We start from the raw sequence: 21,580 nt of genomic DNA, 5'->3' as shown, positions 1-21,580 counted from the left end.
ACTGGATTCATAGGCTAGAATATCCCAGGTTGAATCCTGCAACAACTTTAGGATTTTTCAAGCCTGGTTCATTTATCAGGGGTCAGATCTAAATATTACAGCCACGTGAAGATTTCATCACGGTTACGAGATTGTGGATTACGGTTAGGTCTTGGGTTGGGTTAGGGTAAGCACTAGCCTTGTTTACATGTGTGATCTTGATGAAATCTGCAGGTGGCCTTAATATTTAGATTTAACCGTGCCGGAGGTCTATTCATATACACATTGGAGTGTAGCCAGGGACGACCACATAAAATAAGCGTAGGCTGCAGTGCCTCTGTCCACGGAAAAAAAAACTCTTAGCGAGAGAGAGAGAAATGGGGTTTAACGTCAACTCGACACAAACTAGGTCATTTCGGGACTAACATATGGTTCAATTTTATTTCAGTAATTTGTTTACGAGGTTGGACAAGCCACCCTATTCCTCGTTACGTACAACCAGGGAGTCGGGACCAAAATCTCTTAGCACACTGTATGGCGTATGCCTATCTTCATTACCTTGATTGGTTCAGAAAAGTAGGCCATTAAACCCACTTCATTTCATTTCTTTCTTGGTCACTAATGTGGACTCAAAGAAAATTCAAAAGGGACCCTACTCTTTATCACATACTAGCTTGGGATTGAAACCATGCCACTTGAGTCAATGAGAGACCTTATGATCTAAAGAAATGAAATGAAGTGGGGTTTAACGTCCTACTGTTCTGCTCCGAACTGGGCTAATGAAGACGGGCATACACCATACAGTATGCTATGAGGGAAATTTTGCCCCGGCAAAGGCACTATTGCCTACTCTTATATCGAATTCCAACTGCCAATGGATCTTTAATGTGCACGTCAATGTATGCATGAGAACTCAGTTTTTTGTTACATCCAAACGACTAGACAGCTGTCCTTGTCAGGCCCTCCGTCCTGCACCACTGACAAGATGGAACCACGTCAGAAAATCCCAAAGATCGAACATCCGACCTCTTGGCTAGCGAGCCAGAGTCTTACCCACATATCCACCATAGCTCCCATGATCTAAAGAGTAAACGTAAAGACAAAAGAACATATCGTCGCTTTTCTGGCGAACCGACGAATCTGAAATATTGAAGTATTGAGAATTATCCGTTTGAAATTTGCGTTCTGTTGTTATTTTTGTAGCCATGAAATATTAACATTTATTTATGATTTAATATTTCATACATATACATCAGGACACGGAACGCCATTTACATAAACGTTATTATTTGATGGACATACAGCGCAAATTTCAAACGCATAATTCTCAATACTTAAATATTTCAGATTCGTGGGTTCGCCAGACAAGCAACGAACCCCCACCCAACGACGAGAACAATAAAAAGTAATATTTTGTTTCATTTATTCATTTTACATGAGTCTTGATTTAAAATCATGATATATAGACAATGATATTTATACACACATGACATAATATATACATAAAGCCACAACATGTGCAATAATTTATAAATAAATAATAATGTTAATTATAACATAATTTATAAACATGAAAGACCAGATTATTATAATCATTATCTATAAAAAGATTAATTCTACGTCCATTTAAATCTTTTATTCTCAAAAAAATATTTTCATTCCAATAGCGAGTTTCGACGACGGCCTAATTTGTTCATGCGAGTATCAATGTTTGCTCCCGATGTACGCCATGCGTAAAATTTGAGTTGATATTAGCACAAAAAGCACCGAGAGGTCCATCATGTTAAGAAGTCAGTCATGATATTTCCCTCGAATACTGTAGTCAAAATAAAGCGTAATCTTTGACAGAGGGGAAATGAAGATTGCACAAGAAATTCACAAATTGCATAATCAAACCTCATGATGACTGGATGTCAAAGCCTAATTCTTGACGTCAAATCCTACGACAGATTTGAAATTGGGAGAATTGACGATTCAGCGAGAATTTCACAAATTGCATAATCATTCCTCACAAATTGTACAATCAAGCCTAATTCTTGAGAGAAATGGGGTTTAACGTCCAATCAAAACCAACTAGGTCATTTCTGGACTAACATGGTTCAATTTCATTTCAATAATTTGCTTGCGCCTTGGGGTCTTTAGCTGTGGGAGGAAACAGCAGGACCCAGAGAAAACCCACGAGGTTGGAAGGCGACCATACTCCTTGTCCCGGTGAATCGAAACCACGCCACTTGACTCCATGACAGACCTTATGAAACAAAACTCACCCGCTAACCACCTGGTCATCGAAACCCCCTAAATCAGAATAAAAGAAAATATGGACTGGGGGCGTTATTCACAAAGTTTTAAACTAAAATATTTTGAGAAAGCTGGCTTTTAATTGGCTAAAATCAGAATTTTAACCTAGCGTGTTAATTCTCAGGCAATGAAAATGTTGAATGATGAAATTATTTCTGTTGAAGCATTCCTGAATACGACCCCTGTAGTTAATCTAAATATAGTCTATTAGCGTACCTTCGCTGTACGTTCTCTCCACACCATCCCCGCACATTACTCCCTTTAAATAAGTTAATTTATACAAGGATCCATAAAATCACAACAAATTCTTATCTTCAACCATATATTCAAATTCATTTCGATGGCATTTAGTAATTGAACTGGAATATACAGATCACAATTTTATGAAATACACTACTTATTACTGAGAGATATTTCTACTAGGCTTCTCTAGTATTTTTCAAACAATGATAAAATTGTGACCTGTACATAACCTTATATTTTCATTGTTCTATTGCAGAGCGCTTTTTCAGTTTCAGCAAGCCTGAAAATATGGTACCTTTCACAGACAATGTCAGGCACTAATTTTGGTTTTGTCAGACACAGTTCCTGTCATTTATTAAAGATGCATTATGGATTAAAACATCCACAAGATTTAAAAATTTAACAATAAAATGAATAATCAAGACTTAGCCTTGTTTGTCAAGTACTGTTGCTACGATACTAAAACATCTACGCTACATCTTCTAACAGTCATCACTTTGCTCAGAATAAAGTAATTTGACTGAAATTTTCAATATATTCATTTTACATTATCTATTTTTGAACTATCAATCATAGCAAGAATGGTCAGCTCTTGATTTAAATTTACATAATGCATCTTTAATATTATTCTAATATTATTAAAAATGTCCGGTACAACTAACATGTCCAGTCCAAAGTTAAAAATGTCCGGTACAACTAACATGTCCAGTCCAAAGTTAAAAATGTCTGGTATAACTAACATGTCCAGTCCAAAGTTAAAAACATCCGGTACAACTAACATGTCCAGTCCAAAGTTAAAAATGTCCATTATAACGTCCAATATTTCTACAATGGTGCCTGACATTTTGTCTGGTCCAGTTATAACTAAAATCTTTACATGTATTTTCAGGTTTGATTTCCAGAATTCAAATTAAGGTCCTTTCTATATTCCTTTCACCTATCTTACAATTCTTGAATATTCTTTTTTATGAACAAAAAAAAAGCTTGATACAGCAGTGTAGGGTGTAGATTTATTTGTAAACGAACTACTGGTATTGATGGGGTTTTTGGGGTGTTTTTTCAAATCACCAACACATAAATTTTCCATTTTGTTTTTTTTACATAACAATTTGTTTCCTCCAAAATCTGATTTATAGTAACTTAATAGATTCAGTCGAAATATTTGATTAGTGAAGGAACCTACACTGTAACCTGGGTATCATTTAAATTAAACGCTTGTATGAAATGAAATGAAATGGGGTTTAATGTCCTACTGTTCTGCTCGGAACTGGGCTAATGAAGACGGGCAGACGCCATACAGTATGCTATGAGGGAAATTTTGCCCGGACAGCGGCACTATGGCCTACTCTTATATCGAATTCCAATTGTCAAGGGATCTTTTACGTGCACACCAATGTGTACACGGGACCTCAGTTTTTCGTCCAATCCGAATGACTAGACAGCTGTCTTTGTCAGGCCCTCCGTCCTGCATCACTGACATGGTAACCAGGCCCGACCTGACCTGAAGGCTAGCCAGCCAGCGTCTTACCTTAGACAATCATTATCAAAATTGAATGGTCAGCTTTAAACTGGACATAGGCACAAATTAGATAATTTTAAACGATTTTTACGAACTTTTAAACAAAGATTGGATATTAAACGAATGTGAAAGAAATCAGTGCTCGATACACAAGATTAAATGATACCCGAGCTACAGTGCCACCAGGACTCTAATTTCAAAATTTTCTAGGGAATACTCAACCATATTACTTTAGATTTAAATAAAATTCAACATCATGCGTAGCCATATTACATTTGTGAGATTTCAAAAAACGTGGTAGTAACGTCCGAATTAAAACATTCACACTTATTGAACGATATGGTTGAGACTTTTCAACTGTATAAATCTACTTGTACAGAAACTTTTCTGCCATAATAATGACAATATACGATACATTTTAAAAAATTATTAAAACAATACTATAAAACGTTTCAAATATCAAATCTGCATAATCTGAAATATGAGTATCAACGTTGGGTACAGGTAGCGCCAAGTCTGTAAATAAGGCATCGGACACTGAGAATATCAGGAACCGATGCCAACAATTAAAACAAGTTATTTCCAGACTGGCAATGTACAATCTGGTTAAAACACAGATCCTATTTCGTTTTGTTTTTTATAGTTCAAAATTTTGTTTTACTTGTCTTTACTACACTAGGATCTGAATGGTGTGAAGGCTTAGGCAATGAAACGGTCTGTTACGGCGTGCTTTAGGTGTGTTTTGCACAGAACTGTGGGTAATCCACTAGTAACATCAATGCTGATTGGTAAATCAAATGTCTAACGTCATAGGGTCAAAAGCCGCTGGTGTGACCTCTGACACGGCCTATCACTACAACTGGTCAGATCTTCATGTAGTGTAGGCCACCGAAAGTATAAAAAAAACGAAATGAAATATAGATCTATATTTTAATCAGATTGGGCAATGATAAAAAGTTAGTTTATTTACGAGTTCTAACTCCGTAATTTGACTACTTATTGCACTTAATAAATTGATCGTCTACTATTAAAACTAGTTTGTCGTGTTAAAAAGCACACAAAAGTAATTAAGTTCTATAAAATCACTAAAAACATTTGAACCTTTTGAGCATTTGCTTCTTATTACATTGTAAGGCCAGACCAATTCAATTTTTTTAGTTCTTTAGGATCCTGATAAATGAACAATGTTCTTTTTCAAATTTGAATCTTTAAGAGCTTTTGTGAAGCGTTTGGCTGAATCAATCGGTGTCGAAATTCGCCTAGTGTGTCCATTGTCAAATATGTTTGATATAATCGTCCGAATTGTATTCGCCTAGTGTGTTCGCTTCGCCGAAGCATTTGCCTGAGTGCAGAATTCATTAAACAATCACCACTCATCGTCCACTCATATTGAGAAGTCACATGATTGTTTGAAGACATGGTCCACGCCATGTTTAATCATGTGACGTGAAAAGTGATAAAATTGAGTGGTGAATCAGGCGAAGCATTCGCCTAGTGTGTCACCGATTTATTTGGCCAAATGATTCAGCTAATGTGTTCACCGCTTAGGAGAGTAAGTTAGTTATTACAGTTTTAAAATTAGGTTTTTTGGGCATGTTTCACGAAATTTTAACTAAGATAAAGTCCAAATTTTAGTAATTTGATTGGATAATATTAGATTGATTTTAGTGCTTAGCCAATCAAAATTGAAGTAACGTTATCTACTAAAATTTTGATTTTATCTTCAGTTAAAATTTTGTGAAACAGGGCCCAGGCAGTAATATATTTAATAGATTGTTCCTGAAAAACAAAATTTCGAATTGGTGTTGCCTTGGCATGATTTAAAAATAAATTAAAATAGAGATCATCGTTTTTCATTGTTCAATTCTTCGTTTCATCTTAAACTATCTACACTACTGTTACTCCAAGTCCGTTGACGTCTATATCTGCGTACGGATCTGGATCTACTCCGAGAACGACTATATGAATGATAACTACTGTCAGAGCTTGGTGGGGAGGGGCGATTATATGGGACTGGTCTTTTTCTTGCACTAAAAAAAATATAAAAAAAACACAAAAATAAATCAGAAGTGAACTATTATTTTTGTAGATGAACTTCAATATATTGTCACGTTAAATTTAAGAATTGATATTTTTTGTGATTTTTTATTATTTTTTTTTTAATCCAAAAGAATTTTCTTTCTTTAAATCAAAGTCATATAAAGATTTACAATAACTGCATTCAGTAGATTTGACAAATTTATAGAACAAAGTTGAAAATAAATACATTCAGAATAATACTTCAAATAAACAGCACATGCAGAAAATCAAACAGAAAAAAAAAGTGTTTTTAGTGTGATTTACATACTTACCGATATAATACAATTTTAAACTATGTAATCATTTTAGTTTATTCAGATATAAAAATAAACTTTATTTAAATATCGGTTAAAATACTTTTTCCAAATAATACAAAGTATTTAGTCATTTTACTTTATTCAGATATAAAAAATAATCTTTTTACCAAATAATACAAACTATGTAATCATTTTAGTCTATTCAGATATAAAATAATCTTTGTTTGAATATGGGTTAAAATACTTTTACCAAATAATACAAAGTATTTAGTAACTTTAGTTTATTCAGATATAAAAAATATCTTTGTTTGAATATGGGTTAAAATGCTTTTTTTCAAATAATACACAGTTATCTTAATTGGTTATTATTTCACATATATTAGTGTTTCATCATAAACATGCATTACAGATATATTTATTTCATAAAAAGTTTTCCTGATTATGTATACTACATATATATGTCAACACTGTTCATCATGTGCATTCTGCATAAGTATTGGCCAATTACGCTATTTTATCGATATTTCATCTAATGGTTTGGATGCAGCTAAGAAGATACAATTGTTTCTGCCGACTCGGTTGAGATACTTCAAACTTTTGTATTTTGCTAGGAATTTTTGAAAATTTCTGCACCCAACCTACTGAAAAACCTTGGTTCCGCTGCTGTGCTATCAACAAATACACGTTTATCTGGCTAATTTACGTCAGTTCAAGGTCAACTGTACATAAGTACAGAATTTTGCCTGGACAGCAATGTTTCAGTAAAGGCAACATTTTTTGAATTTTGAGTTTGATTTACCATATCTTGATATTCGATTCGTCATATCTGTGGCCCGACTTTTGCCAATCCAGCTGATTATGTCTGGTCTTATATTGAAAAAACAGATTCATTGGTACAGATTAGTATTCCAGAAATATTAGTATTATTTAGTTATAATAAAAATATGAAAATTATTTTGAAATTCAAGTTAATTTTTAGTAAAAATTCTTTTAGAAAGGATTATAAAAGTGTTGTTAAACTAAGCATGAATTAAACATCATGCCAATATAATATTATTAATACCATATTAATTTGAAACAAAGGTTAATTTAATTTTTAGAAAAAACTGCCAATGTAATATGATTAATAACATATTATTTTAAAACTCAAATTTAATTTAATTTTTTAGTAAGAACTGTTTAAGAAAGGATTATAAAACTATTAACTAAGTATGAATTAAACAGATTATATAACCATTGTTAACTAAGCATGAATTAAACACCATGCCAATGTAATAACGTATATACCATGTTGTGGTCTTTCAATTAAAATAAACTTTTGTTTATCTCCGTCTGGTCCGAGAGTACGGGGATCTTGATCTCTCTTGCCGAGAGTACGGTGAACGGGACCTAGATCTTCTTCGTGTGTTTCTGTCTCGAGATCTTGATCTTCAAGATCAAATTTAAGGCCACGGCAAAAAAATTAAAATGAATATGAAACAAAAGAAAAGAAACAAAAGAAACATTTAAAAATAAAAAGTGAGGGATGACAACATATAAAAATAAAATTTGAGGACAACATAAAACTTGGATATGAAGGTTGTACTTTATTTATTTTCTTATCCCTCACCGAACAAAGTGAAACATGCATTATGCAAGAGCTAAATCTGCCTATTGCAGGTCTTTCTTTAGGCCTGTAATGTTATATAAACTAAAAGACCTTAATCAACTCTCAATGCCATCTTATGTGTCAGATTTTCACTGGATTTGAATCTGATCTGCTGCTCAACGCTTACTGATGATTAAATCACAAAAATGGATAATCGAGACTATGTTTTTATCCTACCGACTATCGAATAGCAGAAATTTAAATGGGCTAAAACACCCGCAAGATTTAAAAATTCAACGATAAAATTAATAATCAAGACTTAGTCTCGGTTGTCAAGTAACATTCCTACAATAATAAATGATCTACCGGTACACTGAATCTTCAAAAAGTTATAACTTCGCCTCGAATAAAGTAATTTGACTGAAATTTTCAATATATTCATTTTTCATTTTCGAAGTATTATATTAAGAACATCCAGCTCTTTAACTAAATCTTACATAATGCATCTTTAAGGGACGGATATTGAAATGGGTTGTCTGTTCGATCCTGTTTATTTTCTTAAACACCGTTCAAGATATCTATATAGAACTTTGTTCCCACATCAACCTACATAGTACCGTAGACATGCCTTATATGCTGATCAGAAATTTCTTGGATTTGATCATTTTTATGTTTCCATGGAAACAAATTTGACTTATTGTTTGGGTAACCAAGGGTTACAGGAACTTGATGACTAAGTCTTATTGATTAATTTTTAGAGTTTTGACAGAAAGAACGAGATACTTCATCAACACAACATGCTAAATATTTGTCATCAATGTAGCTGTAATTAATAACCAGATCTTGTAATAATACAAATATCAATAATAATTCAGGATCATATATATACCACATGCTTCTGTTCTAGAGAATCATCTTCAAAATTGGCACTGGGGAGGGAGAGAGAGAGAGAGAGAGAGAGAGAGAGAGAGAGAGAGAGAGAGATGGGGTTTAACGTCCACTCGACACAAACTAGGTCATTTTGGGACTAACATATGGTTTAATATTTTATTTCTATAATTCGCTTGCGCGTATGGGTCTTTAGCAGTTGGAGGAAACCCTTCTCCTTGTCATGTACAAGCAGGGCATCGAAACTACGCCACTTGAGTTAATGACAGAGAGAGAGGGAGAGAGAAAGAAATGGGGTTTAACGTCCACTCGACACAAACTAGGTAATTTCGGGACTAACATAAGGTTCGACTTTATTTCACTAACTGGCTTTTGCGTCAAGCTCTTTAACAGTGGGAGGAAACTGACAAAGTCAGGGAAACCCAGGCGGTTGGACAGGTGACCCTACTCCTTGACATGTACAACCAGGGCATCGAAACCACACCACTTGACTCAATGACAGGCCTGATGATCTGGCGTGCACGTGTTAGACCATTCGTGCACCAAATACATCCGACCCCCCCCCCACCGGCAAAATTATATGAATGGAATACTCTACTTTTCCGATATTTGACGATAAGATGGATCAAGAAAGAGAACCATTGATTAAAGATACATTATGGGAGATTAAATAAACAGCTGACAGTTTTCACTATAATAGTTAAAAACTGGATAATGTAAAGGCAATTTGCTGAAAATTTCAATGAAATTGATCAACCCTGAACCGAGATTTTAGCGAATGAAATTTCGGCCTAGCCTCGATCATCATTACTAAAGTCAGTATGATAAAAAACATAGCCTTGATTATCCATTTCATGATTAAATCATGAATGGAAGTAGAACAGCAAATCGGAACCTAAACCAATAAACATCGCAGGCTAGCGATGACATCAAGAGTTAATTATGGTCTGGATAAGTTAATTAATGTCTAATTAATAATACAGATAACATTTCAGGCCTAAAGAAAGACCTGCAATAGGCAGATTTAGCTCTTGCATAATGTATGTTTAATATCGGTAGAAAAGACATGGTCAATGCAGATTATCTCCCCGTATTATAAACTTCAAAGTAGATTATCTTAGAAGAACAAGATTGTCAATATATTACATACGTTCCTTCATGTCCATGTGTTATAAACTAAACAAAAAAACATGTCATGCTCAAGTAATTACAATAATAAGACAACATCCAACATATTCATTTTATATACAACCACAAAAATAAAATATCGACTTTCTTACAAAAAACTGTGTGAAAATTTATTAATTTAAAACAAGAGAGAGAAAGCTAGAGAGAAATGGGATTTAACATCCACTCGACACAAACTAGGTCATTTCGGGACTAACATATGGTTTAATATTTTATTTCATTATTCAATAATTCAGTTGCGCGTAGGGGTCTTTAGCAGTGGGAGGAAACCGGAGGACCCGGAGAAAACCCATGAGGTTGGATAGGCGACCCTACAATTTAAAAAATGAAATTTTGCCCGGGTAGCTATGGCCTACTCTTATATCAAATTCCAACTGCCAAGGGATCTTTTACGTGTATGCCAATGTATAGAGTGCACCACTGACAAAGGGAAGCCACACCCGAAAATCAAGATGAAGCAACCCTTTAGAGAGAAAAAGCCTGTGTTTATTGGGGCTTAGACCATGAGATTCGACTATGAGTTTGTCTGATCATGGGTCCGTGAGACCATCTATCAAATCGATGGGTGAATTTCACAATCAATCAATGTTCTATTCCTATGAGAATTTTTAAGAATATCAAAATATTGTATGCAATCTGGATGCAAAAAATATTTTGAAAAGATTCTATACTTCATTTTAATGGTTGTACATTACAAAATAAAAACATCAATAAAAATGAAAAATTCAAAAAGAAATCCCATTTACCACGGATTTTGTTTAACGTAAACAAACTGAGATAGCTTTTGTACCCTGCTAAATATTCTACCTGTGAATAGGTCGTTTACAGGAAGGATAGAATGCAACATGGATTTACCAATCAGATTGAAGTAGAGTAATTATATATGTGCAGATATTAAGAACTTAGTCAGATTGCAGCAGTCTAATTCGATATACAAGGATGGCATTGATGTTTGGACTTGAGGGGATTGTAATAATCAAGGTATATTCTTAGTTTTATCATAAACAATTCACAAGAAATGGCTCTGATATTCATGGTTTAGTAGACATCAGATTGCAGTAATTAAATATTTGTGGATGGCATTGATGTTTGGACTAAAGCAGACTGTCATAATGACACTGTAAAAGGACCTTAATATTCATAGTTCAGCAGACATCAGATTGCAGTAATTAAATATGTGCAGATGGCATTGATGTTTGGAGTAAAGGTGGCTGCCTTAATGATGGTATATTCCAAATCTGATCAAAATCACTCTGCCAGAAATAAAGAGAGGGACGAAAGATTGGAAGGATGGAAAGACCCAACTTAATAGCCCCTCCCCCTCACCCATTACAACAGAAAGGTGAGGTGAAAATCTTGAAGAGACAGGAGGTTCTTGAGCGTTACCTTGTGATACGTCGTTTATCTAAATGGCTAGGTGAACCTTTCCGCCTACGTATCGACGGACTTCGCGATAATCGGCGTCTGGAACTGCGACTTTGACTTCTACTTCTGCTACGTGATGGTGTGTACCGTTTACTTGGAGATCTAGATCGTGATGCTGTATGTCTAGATTTACTGGAATAAAAAAAAGGATGATGCTGGATCAATAATTATCATACAAAAATACTCCTTAAATTTGATAAAACCTCTTCAACAAATACCATGCAGAGACAAATATATCCTGACTTGCCATAAAAATTAGCTAGAGAGAAATGGAAATGAAAGGAAATGTGATTTAACATCCTACTGTTCTGCTCTGACTGGGCTAATGAAGACGGGCATATGCCATACAGTGTGCAATGAGGGAAATTTTGTCTGGGCAGTGGGACTATGGCCTACTCTTAAATCGAATTCCGACTGCCAATGGATCTGTTACATGCATGCCAATGTATACATGGGACCTTGGCTTTATGTCCCATTCAATGCAGGGATTGAATATGTGACCTCCAGGCTAGCGAGCCAGCGTCTTACCCACTTATCCACCATGGCACCCCCAAAAAATCAGTATCCAAAAGGAACAAATTTACTGTTCACACAAAAGGATTTATCCTATCAAGTTTGCTAGTGTGACTCTGCCTTAATAATCTGAATATCACACTAAAAATCAAAACAGAAAACAGCTTACATATTAGATCTACTCCTAGAATATGACCTTGATCGAGATGACCTTGACCTGTGATTTCTACGCACTGAAGATGATCGTTTTCTTGATGCTGATCTCGACCTTGATCGAGTGTGTCTATTTTTATCGTGAGGAGAAGCAGTCTTTGTGTGGACAGATGATCTCCGTTCCAGGGAATAACTTCGGGATTTACTTCTTCGTCGGGGTGATCTGGGGGATTCGCTCACATCCCTGCCATTTTTTCTTTTGTCTTTTTCCCTACCGTGACCATTACTGCGTCTGTGACCAGAGACACAAATTTTAGATTAACAAATAAAAATCAAGTTGTAATTTAATTGCTCATTTGATTGACAAAGAAGATCAAATTGTAAATCAATTGTCCTTTTGGTTGACAAAATGTAAATCAAATTGAAAATTAGTGCACACATTGTAATTGATTACTCAAATTGTAATTTGATTGCTCATTTGATTGGCAATTCCTCAATTATTTTGAAATAAATCCTTACTTTGGTGCTGGACTGGGTGATTCATCTGATGATTCTCTTGCTGATGGTGATCTCTTTTTATCACGACCTCTACTAGACTTTATAGGTGAAGGACTAGCTCTCGGCTGTGGTTGTATTTCTGCTTCATCAACTCCAGATTCAGCGGACGAGGAACTGTAACAGGAATCGTTTGATTGATTTTGATTGTTCTCTCTTAGCTTGTGATTTGGGGGTCGCGGTTGTTGAGGGGTCAGGAATGTCCCAGGTTCAAACCCTGGTGTGCACTGAGAAGAACATTGTTAGAGATACTGCAGGAGAGATTGAAAAGGGACGTCTGGATGAGATAGAAAACCAGGGTTTAAAAGAACACTTGGAAATTGAGAGAGAAAGAGAGAGAAATGGGGTTTAACGTCCACTCAACACAAACTAGGTAATTTCAGGTGTACATATAGTTCAATTTTATTTCAATAATTCACTGGTGCATAGGGATCTTTAACAGTGGAAGGAAAACGGAGGACGCAGAGAAAACCCATGAGGTTGGACAGGTGATCCTACAATGACAGACCTTATGATACAACACGCACGTGCTAACTATTCGGCCATCCAACCAGAATAGACAGAAACAACACAATCGAGGCTAAATTATCCTCTCTTAAAATTCAAGAAGCCTGTGTCAAAATGACTGAATTAATGTCCACTCAACACAAACTAGGTTATACATGGTAAAATTTTATTTCATTAATTCACTTGTACGTAGGAGTTTTTAGAAGTGGCAGGAAAATGGAGAAAATCCACAGTTAGGCTGTCTACCCTACTCCTTGTCACAAACTTAATACGGAACAACACATGAACTGGACATACAACCCTACTCCTGGTAACATACAAGCTTAGGATCGAAAAAACATCACTTAATTCAATCAGAGACCTTAGACAGAGAGAGAGAGAGAGAGACCTACCTATCATCCTCTGAATCTGTATCACTATCAGAACTTGATGAATCATCTTTCTTCTTGGCTTTCTTAGATTTCTTCTCACTGTAAAACACAACAAGTTTGACATCATTTTACCTTTACTAGGGTTGGAGAGAGAGAGAAATGGGGTTTAACGTCCACTCGACACAAACTAGGTCATTTTGGGACTAACATATGGTTTAATTTTATTTCAATAATTCACTTGCGCGTAGGATTCTTTAGCAGTGGGAGGAAACCGGAGCACCCAGAGAAAACCCACGAGGTTGGACAGGCAATCCTACTCCTTGTCACGTACAACTGGGGATTCGAAACCATGCCAGTTGACTCAATGACAGGCCTTGTGATACAGCGCGCACATGCTAACCATTCGGCCACCCAAACCCCTGAATTCACTAAGGGGGTTGGTAGCCCACTTAACTGAAAGGAAATGGGTTTTAACATTCTACTGTTCTGCTCAAACTGAGCTAATGAAGACGAGCATACAATGTGCTATGAGGGAAATTTTGTGGAGCTACAGCCTACTTTTATATCAAAAACTTTTACGTGCACGCCAATGTGTGTATGGGACCTTTGTTTTTTGTCACAGCTGTTGTTTTCAGGCCGTCCTTCCTGCACCACTGACAAGGTGAAACCACACTGGAATATCCAGCTATTCAAAATTAGAACTTACAATCGTTTAATCTTTTTCTTGGATTTTTTGTGCCTTTTAGATTCAGACCTGAAATTAAGATTTCAGAACCATTTTAAATTCCATGAACCAAAACGTGCAGGTTAAGGACAAGAAAAATGGATGCAAATATACAAAAAAAGATATGATGATTTGTTTATGAATGAGGCCAAGCATTCAAGGCAAAAATACAATGATGTCAATCGCGCTTGATATTCACATCTAAAAAAAACGTAGCGGAATTTGATCACTACTAGAGATACACATGTTAGAGGACGAAGCAGTTCTAATTTTAACGTCTAAATTGTGATATATGATGAAACATCTAAAACATTCTATTCTACAGAGCTACAGTTGATATTCCATTACCAACTACGTTTCATGACGTTAAAACAATAAAGATCTGACAAAATCAGACTTTAGAATAACTAGAATTCTTAGAGTGAAAAATAAAGGTGTCCTTATAATTAAATTTGAAATGGTTAACTGTCTCCAGTTAAAATTAAACAATAAATAACGATATTTATATTTTACAATTATTCAGTCCCACTGGGGAATGTTCAAGGCACCTCTTTCATATGTGCAGCTAGAAAGGCACAACCATGACTTTTATGGACTATACAATTATTCAGTCCCACTGGGGAATGCTCAAGGCACCTCTTTCACATGTGGAGCCAGAAAGGCGCAATCTTGACTTTTATGGACTATATTCGAGGTACGTTAAAAAAATATTTATGTTTATTCATATCTGTAGCTTTTAGTTTCCACACATACTATCTCATGGAGTCTGTTCGCGTAATCTTTGGTTATTAGCGTAAGTTTTTTTTATTATCGAAGCCTGTAAAATAGAATATTTATGAATCTACAGCATAGAATATCTCTAAATCTTTTAGCATGCAAATTTAAATATTGGTGAATAAATGATTTTTGTTAGTTCATTGTAGAAAATACCAACACCACAAATATACATAAAGAATACACTAAATATAAACTGTATTCACTATAATAACTACCTGAGGGGAAATAACTGTAATAACCCCTCCAATAACTACTCAGGGGGGGGGGGGGAAATAACTTTAATAACCCCTCCAATAACTGCCCGGGGGGTAATAACTGTAACAACCCCTACAATATCTACCGGGGGGGAAATAACTGTAATAACCCCTCCAACAACAGCCCGGGGGGAAATAACTGTAATAACCCCGCCAATAATAACCACCCTGTTCAAATAACTGTCCACCTGCTAGTTTGTAATAAGTTTATTACCCCACCCTCCCATAATTACAGCCAGATTCAAACAAGTGTCCACCTGCTAGTTTGTAATAAGCTTATCCCCGTCCACCTGCTAGTTTGTCATAAGCTTATCCCCCCACCTCCCATAATTACAGCCAGATTCAAACAAGTGTCCACCTGCTAGTTTGTAATAAGTTCATCCAACAACCATCCCATGATAACAGCCAGATTCAGATAAATGTCCACCTGCTAGTTTGTTATAGGTTTATTCACCCACCCTCCCTCCCTCACATAATTACAGCCAGATTCAAATAAATGTTCACCTGCTTGTTTTTTCTGGGAACTGTAATATGTTTACACCAACCCTCTCATAATAGTGGGAACAAAATCTGTTTACACCCCTCCCTACACCCCGCCAACCGCCCTCAATTCATTATGCTTGGTCGTGTAAAATTTTTTATGTCCGATGAGACAACAAACAAGGTACGACGGTACTTCCATTGTAATAACACCTGTCTTTATGAGCATATTTTAAGAGAGAGAGAGAGAAATGGGGTTTAATGTCCACTCCACACAAACTAGGTCATTTCGGGACTAACATATGGTTTAATTTTATTTCAACAATTGGATTGCGTGTAGGGGTCTTTAGCAGTGGGAGTAAACCAGAGGACCCAGAGAAAACCCACGGGGTTGGACAGGCGACCCTACTTCTTTCCAAGTACAACCGGGGATTCGAAACCATGCCAGCTGACTCAATGACAGAACTTATGATACAGCGCGCACGTGCTAACCATTCGGCAATATTTTAAGCACCCGGGCCATTATTACAATGAATACAGTATAATATTAATGCTTATCTATGGTAAAAAATTCTTTATAAACAATTCAAGTTATTATTTGTATGGAGTCAATTAAGCTGCGGTGGTGCCCAACCCCAACCATCTGAATGATTGTCAAGTTGTCATGTGACAGCTTTCATTTCAGTTGATTTAGTCGGTCTTGACTGACAGGCAGGCAGGGATTTTGATCGGTTGAAGATCTTGGCGTGTCTGTCACTTTCAGCAAATTAAACCATAGAAATCAAATGGGGTTTAATGTCCCACTGTTCTGCTCCGACCCCCGGCGACCGGGCTCATGAAGACGGTTAAACCATAGAACACTACACTATAATGGAAAGTCTGGCAACTCTGGTTAGTTGTTAACAATGCCGTTACGAAAACCAAGCAAAGATTCTATCATGGTCCAGTCCTTCTATCCACAAATACTGCAGTTATTTCATGGAAAGATGAGGAGTGTGTCAAGAATATTTTGGGGGAATTTAGAAACTGATACACATGCAAGTGAATTACTGACATAAACATTTGCAATGTGTTAGGCCTCAAATGACATAGTTTTGGGCCAAAAATGACTTAGTGTCGAGACAACATTCAACTCCATCTCTCTCATTAATCGTAAGCTGATATTAGGGAAATTTAAACAAGATTGCGAGAGAGAGAAATGGGGTTTAACGTCCACTAGACACAAACTAAGTCATTTCAGGATTAACATATGGTTCAATTTTATTTCAATAATTCACTTGCGGGTAGGGGTTTTTAACAGTGGGAGGAAACCGGAGGACCAGGAGAAAACCCACGAGGTTGGAACACAAGATTGCTCCCACGTACAGATTTGGGGAATTTTACCATAAATAAGCATCTTAAATTCAAAAATAAAATACGTTTCCAAACCAGATACACATATATAATAAACACAACATGACTATGAAAATATGCTTGTAAAAAAAAAAATATGTATTTTTTTATATATTTTTTATTTCATGAACGACAACAGTTAAAGTGGTACATAAAACAAATAAAAATTATACGGTATCCAAGCAACAGAACAACTTCAATTATTTTTTTATGTGTTTCAAAAATAAATTCACATTGTTTGTAGTTTAGAATTCAGATTATTTGACAACTAAAGAAAACCTTTTGATCAATTATAGAAGTTTTTCTTATTTACGAGGAAAAGAAAACCATCCGTCTACAATTGTCGATTCAAATAGTCTGAATTTTCATCTACGACACATAATTTAAAATTATTAATTTAATCATTTTGATAAGAATGATCTGATTATCGTATCATAATACATGTACTTCTCCCTCAACGACCAATCAGCTTTGATTTTACATACCTTACCTTTCACCTACAGCAAATGGGGGCAGACAAAAGAGGAGGGAAAATTTCGTTATCAGAATCGAATTCAACACGATTAAAAACAATTTTCTACGAGTCACGATCATAAGGAAGGTGACGATATTCAATTATGTAATATTCACATGAATAATATACTCTCATGCAATTATCAATATCTAAATAAAAAATATCATCGACTGCATTTCAATTTAAAAATACAGGTACATAAAAACCTCTCTATTATTAAGTATTCATAATTTTACACAATATATTTACATAAATAATCAATAATTTCCTTCACTCATTTCTTAAAATTTCTACCATATACCTACATGTGCTTCTGCTCCTCTAAAGAACCAAGGGAGCACCAACAAATGTCTCATAAAAACTAATTCAAATAAAACAATGTCTAACTCTATTCAATTTTTGCTTTACCCAGATCAAAAAATATAATCAGACATAAAGAAGTGTATGAGAACTAGAACATATTATGTCCACAAAAAAATAAAAACAAAACAACATTTTAACATAATTAAATAAATCTAAAAAAATAATAATAATAAAATAATCATTTGAAAAAACATTCAGCGAAAAACACAAGAGCTTTTTGTTAAGATTTACATGTAGGCTGCCTAAAAAATCTGAGATGCATCAAAGATGCTATTATTTTGTTATGTTAAATTTTGAAACTCTTTCTCCGAGTAAACAAATGAGTATATAAGTTTGAGGAAAGAAATAACACAGAGCTTAAAATAAAAGTTTATGGAGCCAACTTGCAGCGTACAGTGATGGCGCTTAATATCAAAAAAGTTTCGAAAAAATTATAAGCCTCAACATTTCGGTCATTTTGAAAAAATTAACGACAAAATGTTAAAAGCTAAATTAATCAGAAATGCACTTTGCCCCAAAAAGCCATTGACATCTTTTCTTAATCTTAGCAGCTGCAAGCAAACTCCTTCAGCAGATGTCGAAGTGAATGGGATAAGCGGCATGCAGAATATAGAATAGCATAATACATTTAGTCGGGGAAGTGGCAGAAGAGCTTCCTGTGATAATTGATCAAACATTTAAATGTCTCTAGGTGATTTGTACGCCTGAACAGTGGTTCACATTAATATTAACCAACATTCAAATAGTATTTCACGGTTTTTCAAATGATTTTTTAAATATCTTTAGGTCATTTGTAGGTGTGAACAATGCCTTACATAAATATTAACATTCAAATAGTTTTTTCAAGTTTTTTTTAACCTGATTTTTGTTTGTTTTTGTTATTCATTATCAACTAAAAATAAAGGATTTTGATTTTTTTTTCTTTGTCTGCCATAGGAAATATTTCATAACATTACATCAATGTGATCCGCAAATTTTCAAAAAATAAAGATATAAGGAATTATTTTGGTTTTAAACAATTACAACCTTTAGAAATTACTAAATGCCATTGAAGCAATTTATCACCGAATGACTTATCTGTCACCTTCATGTAAATAATGATGGAAATGGAATGAAAGACGGATACAAAAAGTTGGGAATTTTGTCGAACTGAAATTCAAGCATACCTGGCAAGAAACCATCTAATCTAGCTTGCTATTGATAATTTTACAGTAGAGAGGGATATAAAGACTAAAAGATTGAATCCTAATTTATTTAAATATGTCTACCTACAGAAAATAAACAAACCAGCCGTCACCAAAATCAGGGCTTTCAATTTTCAATTTTTGCCAGTCTGACCTTTCTTGCATGTATATTTTGTCACATTTTTCAGGAATTGCCGTTAATTCAAAGAAACAAATTAGAATAATTTTCATCATTTATATGTAATGTAAAATATAGTTTACAACCTAGTAAAGTACTACAAATTTAGTATTTATATTGTTTAATAGTCCAATTTTTCATGAATTCCCACAACAAAAAAATATATTTGTAAATTATTGTACGATATAAAAGAATTGAATTTTTTTTTTTACACAAATAAATAATAACATAAATTCAGTATTTGTGTGGTTTTGACATTTAATTCTCTAAAATAATGCATTTTATTTCCTGTAAATTGACTCACTGACAAATAAACCAGTGGTTCAGATTTAACCCAAGTCAGCCTGGACCGGCAAAAATAGATGAAAGTGATAGCCCTGCATGGAATACAAGGATTGGAAATCATCAGAAATTCTAGAGATCTTACAAAGTTGTAAATGACGGAGGGTGGAAAAAATGTAGAATTTAATTTTTTATTCATAGAATCACAGAAAAGGAAACCATATGTAAGATTTCTGATCCACAAAGATTTGAAATAATTTGTTAAATTTGATTAACTAAAGCCTATCCGATGTATGTAATAGTTGTTATCTCATTTTAACGAAGGCCCGTTCGATCTATGTAGGTATTGTTATCATCTTTAATAAAGGCCCGCCCAAATCTATATCGACATTGTTATCTCCCTTTTATCAACGATAAACACTTAGAGATCGCTTAAATATTGAACATTAAATTCCTGAACTTGGGAGTTTAATACATGAAATGTAATAAATGAAATGAAATGGGGTTTAACGTTCTACTCCGACTGTCCTAATGAAGACGGCCATACACCAGATGTGTGTTATTAGGGAAATTTTGCCCGGACAGCACCACTACAGCCTTCTCTTATCAAATTCAAACTGCCAAGGGATCTTTTACGTGCATGCCAATGAGTACAAGAGACTTGTTTTTCTGTCCCATCCGAACGACTAGACTTGTGAGTTTAATACTTCTGGGTTGTCTTTTTATATCATGTTTAGGAATTTCAAGTTTAACTGAACTTTTGGATTTAAAGCTCACAATCTCAACATATATATATTGAAAATAAAATTTCCTGAACTTTGATTTTAATACTCGTCTTTTTACATCATATTGGAGAATTTCAAGTTTAACTGAAGTTTTAGATTTCCTGAACTTTGATTTTAATACTCGTTTTATTTACATCATGTTTAACTTAAGTTTTAGATTAAAAACTAGCAATTTCAACATAATTTAGAAAGCTTAGTTGAACATTATTATCAAATAGACAAAGGAAAAGGAGTTTAGCAGAAAAAGTGAATTAAAGCTCCTGATGGATTTTGAATCACTCAAAAACTGCAAGAATGTGAAAGTTAAATCTCAAAAAGGAATGGTTCGATTCCGTTCAGTATTTGAAAAGCTTAGTTGGACATTATCAAATAGAAAAAGGAGTTCAGCAGAAGAAGTTAATTTCCCAGATTTATCATGTACCTTAATTAACCCATTAAGCGTGACGTTTTTAAAACGTTAACTACCCCCTATTGTGTAATTAATTTGACGAAGTGACGAAGGACTTTATACTATGTTCTAAGAATAGGTTGGGGAAAATACCTCCAAGGCGTTATATTACGCCCTACACACAGTGAGTGGCAGTTGTCCAGGTCGTTATAAAACGAACTATGCACTTAACGGGTTAAAGCTTCTGTTGCATTTTACCTAGATATGATGAATTGAAAATTTCGCAAAATTCTACATCTACTTACAGATGATATAAACGAATCAGCTCTACCTCTAAGTGTTGCATAAAATCTTTTGATGGGCCTCTTACTATCTGAATCCGAGACGGGGGGGATAATCTATCGCGGATATTGTGAGGTTTATGATATTGTTGTGATTAAATGTTTAATCAATCTGAGTACATTTTGGCCATGAAAAATCAGATATTGTCCCAAACAATGCATGATCAGTATTGACGACTTTAACTAACCGCAAAACAACATACAAGCTCATTGTTAAATATATTCGCCCCAATATTCCTGTACACAAATAGGCCTATCAGTAGACATTTTAGATCTGTTCATGCCTTAGCCAATAATAATTCTAATGCCTAAATAATATATTAAAAAAATCATTTACACATACAGAGACGGTTGA

General features: G+C 34.7%; 1 protein-coding gene across 3 annotated transcripts in view; it reads right to left on the bottom strand.

Moving 5' to 3' along the window:
* Positions 1–1,385: 1,385 nt before the first annotated feature.
* LOC126824041 (serine/arginine repetitive matrix protein 2) overlaps positions 1,386–21,580 on the bottom strand; it is a 75,047-nt gene continuing 54,852 nt past the window's right edge. For 2 of the 3 annotated variants that reach the window (XM_050553191.1, XM_050553193.1), the window contains 6 exons: positions 14,270–14,317; positions 13,585–13,662; positions 12,650–12,802; positions 12,147–12,422; positions 11,426–11,596; positions 1,386–6,069 (listed from right to left, as the gene is read on the bottom strand). In XM_050553191.1, the coding sequence (XP_050409148.1) occupies positions 5,913–6,069; positions 11,426–11,596; positions 12,147–12,422; positions 12,650–12,802; positions 13,585–13,662; positions 14,270–14,317 (883 nt within the window). In that variant the 3' untranslated portion in view covers positions 1,386–5,912. Of the gene's footprint in view, positions 6,070–7,662; positions 7,804–11,425; positions 11,597–12,146; positions 12,423–12,649; positions 12,803–13,584; positions 13,663–14,269; positions 14,318–21,580 lie in introns of all 3 variants that reach the window. The other variant, XM_050553194.2, reaches the window with a different exon arrangement.

Source organism: Patella vulgata, chromosome 6, assembly GCF_932274485.2.
Source record: "Patella vulgata chromosome 6, xgPatVulg1.2, whole genome shotgun sequence".
Classification (NCBI taxonomy): Eukaryota; Metazoa; Mollusca; class Gastropoda; family Patellidae; genus Patella; species Patella vulgata.
This window is presented reverse-complemented; position numbering and strand designations above follow the sequence as displayed.